Below are 4,744 nucleotides of genomic sequence, written 5' to 3' on the forward strand. Positions count from 1 at the left end.
CACTAGAATACAGGAAATGGCATCTACTTAATTGAAAATGTTCTGGGGGAAGACCCCCAGACCCCCTAGGGATTTATTTCCTTCATACATCCATGTCGCTGTGTGTTCTTCACAGACGTTGAAAATCCACACAGTTCTCGTGGATGCTGATCCTAACAGCAAACTAACCTGAGTAGTCTGTCTAGTTAGTCTGTTTTAAGCTATATAATGTGCCATTTGTATAACATATAAACGTGTCTAAGTGCCCTCTACAGTGGATGGAGGACGTGCTATATGGCCTTTTTTTTCTTTCTGCCCCTGCCCTTCAAAAAGTCTGTGCACGCCACTGCTGGCCAGTTTGGGGAGCAATGGAACACATGTAATGCAGACTCTGGGGTGAACCCATAGCTAACCTGACAGTCGGCAATTTATTATCATGGTGTACAGTGAACATTATTAAACACTATTTTGTCCCTCCAGGATTTTGCAAGTTGTTGAAGGCTAAAATGCCTGATTTCACAGCAACTTTTCTAAAATAAAAATTTGTCAGGCAAGGCAAGTAGTTCCAGTGAGAATAAAATCACACTGTTTGAAGAGTAAATGTGAGAGGTTTGCATTGCATCTGCCTCTTCATAACTAGAAACAAGAAAGTGAGTTGGGTGGGTATAGTTCAGCTTTTGGTGCAGGAAACAACATGATTGGTCAAATTTGTGTTAATTGTTGTGATTGCAACTTCCTGGAGGGACTGATTTGCCTTTAAAGCAGAAATGGGAACACCACAGTAGAGTACAAGTTCTGCCTTCCAGCTGTGAGTCATCCAAGAAACATTTACAAGACCAACCGCAAACCTTAGCTCCACAGAAATCCAGTTATGGAAAGTAATTAAGTTACGTTTCCTTAATATTGCGATACTTGGATTAGGTTCCGTACTGCATTTTTTAGCTCCCAAACCATGGAACTGGAAACAAAAGTAGATAACACACCTTTTCCACCTCACAACTGGTCTTAAAGGTGTCTGTAGAAAATTCTGGGATACTACTGCAGCTTCTCTCTTTGCTGTCTTGTGTTGAGGCGGGGAGGCCTACAGAACATACACACACGCAAAAAGAGTACAGCTTCATTTAACAGTGAAATCAACATTGAATCAAATGTATTCCTCTGAAAAGCTGAAAAACTCTCTCTGCTCTCGACACAACAGCACTCAGCGCACCACTGCAAATAAAGTCCTGTGTACAAAACTCCAATAAGAATAATAAATTTGTGTAATCTGTGCAAAAGATTTACAAATCACATCCCACAGACAGTTCATTTAGGTAACTCAGGCACAGGCTGTAGTGAAGCACTAACTACTGTAGAGAGAAACTCCCTCAAGACAGCGACTAGGCAAAAAGATTACAGAGGGTTTGTTATTTTAGACTTCATTCTGTAAACGGCTATGGTGCAGAGGAAGAGCGGCTCCCCCAAGATGCTTTTATCAAGTGCAATCATCAAGACCTAGACACAGCGCATTCAGCAGCAAGTAATGTGATATCATCCATCGTATTGATAATTTCACCAGTATTTGTTTTAGTGAAGTTGGAAGTTATTTATTCTGGGTTTTGAACAAGACTTGTGTGATGTTGCTCGTTGTTAATATGCATTCAGAAAAATTACTGCTTTTTATGTTAACATTTAATGGGCTACTTTATTGTATCTATAACTTGCCTTGAATTTGTCTCTACCACAACACAAGGTCTTGTCAAATTGCTGCGGTAAAGACATGTTGCGGAAATTACGTTTTTGCTACTATTGCAGAAGAATAGCAGCTGGCAAAGGGCTGCTGTGTTAAATTTGAGTATTAGCATGAACACACACTAATATTAATTAATTTTTTTGATGTAGTTTAAAATTCACCATTGCGGTAAAATCTGACCTACCCAGTTCGGGGGTAACCAGGAACATCGGGGAAGGTCTCATTTTATAATTTACATTACAACCTGTTCCAAGTTGTAAAATGATCAGAATCAGAATCTTACATATTAAACTTTTACTTTGATTTGATTTGATTGTAAGCCCCTCTTCCCAAAATATGATTCATTTGATTATATTGAAAAATGTCACTTAAATAAGCCAATATTTTTAAAACGGTTCAAATTACCTCATATCAAGGATCAAGGGAATACTTTTATCATTATACCAAGATTCATTCATTACAGATACATTGAATGCAATAAAAAAAAAAGGCAAAAAGTGTTGAAGCAAATACTTAACATCGCCAAACAGTATCTGTAGTATCACATTTATTTAACCTTTTGTTTGTTTTTATGTTAATTTAATATGTTGTTGTTTCCTCAGATACTTTCTTCTATCTTTTTAAAAAATTCTATGTTATTCCAGAAATTGGAAACCAGGTGATTTAGAGCGGCTCCTAGAAACAGCACATTAAGCAGTGAGCTGATTTAGTAATGTTATCCCTCATCTGTCTTATCAAAAAGTCCACCAGTATTTGTTTTAGTGAAGTTAGAAGTTATTTATTCCGTGTTTTGAACAACAAAACTTGTGTGATGTTATACTGTGTTGAAATAAAACCGATTTTTCTGTTGTAGATATTCAAATATTTAAAAGAACATGCTTCATTCCACCTTTTTTTAAGTTGCAATGTCAGATTGTAAATACATTTTGTTGATAAAGTTTAAAATGTTAAAAAAAAGATTGTTGTGAACATTCTTTGATGATGTCACAGTTCCAGGGATTTGATGATGTCACAGCACAAGATCAGAGTCGTGGAATGTGATGATGTCACCAAGTGTCTTTGATGCTGGGTTCTTTGAAACCATTATGTATATATACAAGAGCCAGTGTACACGCAGCACATAGTGAACACTTGAGATACTTGAATTGCGCTTACTCAACGCTCAAATACACACAAAATAGAAATGTTCAACAGAAAGGTAGGAATACAGAGAGATGAGAGACTCTTCAAGGCCTGGTGGGAGATGCAGCAGGCAAAAACAGAGGAACATCTGTATTTGCCTGCTGCAGAGGTGGCGGGCTCTCAGGGACAGTCTCAAATAGACAAAATGCCAACCAGTCACCAGAATAGCAGGGTCTATGAATTCAGCAGTGCCGATTTTAGGAAACAAATCGATAGGGATAATGAGGCACTGATAAAACTGGAGAAAAGGAAACAAGTCATGGCTGAATATGAAAATCGTAAGCATGACGAAATGATGCAGTCTAGATGGGAAAATTGTCTGAAGAAGGATCAGGACATCCTCCTCCAGAGAAGCCTCCAAAAGCAGTCTGTGGCACAGTATCAGGTAAGTCAGATGAAGGAAAGGGAGGTGCTGAAACAGAAAGAGAGACTGCAGGACCAGAGAAATGGACAAATGCTCCGGAGGCTTGATGAACAACATGCGCAGAAACTAGCACATTGGGCAGAACAACAGAGGGAGTCAAAGATGAGGAATTTGAAGCAGCGACTGGATGATATCCACGAAAGACACCTCTATACGGAGAAACAGAGGGAAATAATAAGGAGTGAGGAGCAGAAAGCCAGACTTGCTCAGATAGAATCTGAGCAAAAGCTGCTCCAAAGAAAAACTGAACAAGTAGAAAGGTTCAGGAGGCTCCAGGTACCCAAACAGATTGTTTATGACCAACTGGCAGCCTCAAAGAAGAAGCAGGCTACTGCTGTGGCTCTTATGGAAGAGCAGAGGATGTATGTGGTTGAGAGAGAGGCTGAACTAGCAAAGCAGAAGAAGGAGAGGGAGGAGACAAGGGCTGCAGAGCTTCAGTCTGTTTCTGCCCACAGAAAGACAGTCATAAAGGATAAAGAGCTGAAGAAAAAGGCAGAGCAGCAGAGGAGTGTGGGCTTTCTTCAGGCTGCAAAAGAGGCTGACAGGTTGTCCCTAGCTGAAGAAAAGCTGAAGGCTCAGAAGATCAGAGAGGAGAGACTCAAAGCAGATAAGGTCAATGTCTCTCTGGCAGCTGAAAAACATGGCAACCTTCAGCAGCAGAAAAGGGATCAATTTTCTGCAGAGACGAGGCCAGAACCGACTGCTGTGAAGGGGTCACACCTCCAGCAGGATGTTCAGCCTGAACACAAGAAGCTAGGGAGAAAACAGCTTCAGAGGCTGCAGCTCAGCGATGAAGACCCCAATAAGATCGCCTTGGGGCATGTCCTCCTCCCACCCATTTCCAAAGCAGCTAAAGACATCTTAGCTGCCAACAACGCAACCAGGAAAGGGTTTGGGAAATTCTTTAGTGGTGAAGGGTCCAGTTACCTCTCTGCAGATACCAGTGAGCCACTGCCCAGATATTCTAAGGCTAAACCTTCGAATATTAAACTGCTTCAGGGTCGCAACAAACTGGAGCCCAAACAGACCAGGAATAACACAGTGAGACAGACCTGCCTCCCTTCTGCACCGATCTTTATTATGCCCCAGCATGCCCCTGAAGATTCATCACCCACCGACCTCCCAGCCATCCGAATTACAATCAAACAGAAGCTCTAAAACAAGTGTAGGGTTGCTATGATAAATCACAACAGTACCATTTGTTGGTACAACAGTGGTTTAACTGTATTAGTGTAATCAATTCATTTTGGTTATCAAAGTTTATTAATTATCAAAAGATAACAGAAAATGACTTTAATTAATATTAAAGATCCTCGGGGCACCAACCTTAAATAAGGGAACAATAACCAACAATTGATTGATCAGTCTCATAAAAATACACTATTATTTCAGAAATTGTATTTATAATTAAATTAATAACTACAACC

At 40.0% G+C, this 4,744-nt stretch overlaps 1 protein-coding gene across 1 annotated transcript in view; it reads left to right on the top strand.

The window, feature by feature from the left end:
* The window catches only part of LOC118338671, a 27,830-nt gene that overhangs the window by 12,664 nt on the left and 10,422 nt on the right, over window positions 1-4,744 (top strand). Inside the window, exon 7 of the mRNA XM_035675948.1 lies at window positions 3,001-4,358. Coding sequence (XP_035531841.1) covers window positions 3,001-4,358 — 1,358 coding nt within the window. The remainder of the gene's footprint in view (window positions 1-3,000; window positions 4,359-4,744) is intronic.

Source organism: Morone saxatilis, unplaced genomic scaffold, assembly GCF_004916995.1.
Source record: "Morone saxatilis isolate NCDOM2014 unplaced genomic scaffold, NCSU_SB_2.0 Contig5, whole genome shotgun sequence".
Classification (NCBI taxonomy): domain Eukaryota; kingdom Metazoa; phylum Chordata; class Actinopteri; family Moronidae; genus Morone; species Morone saxatilis.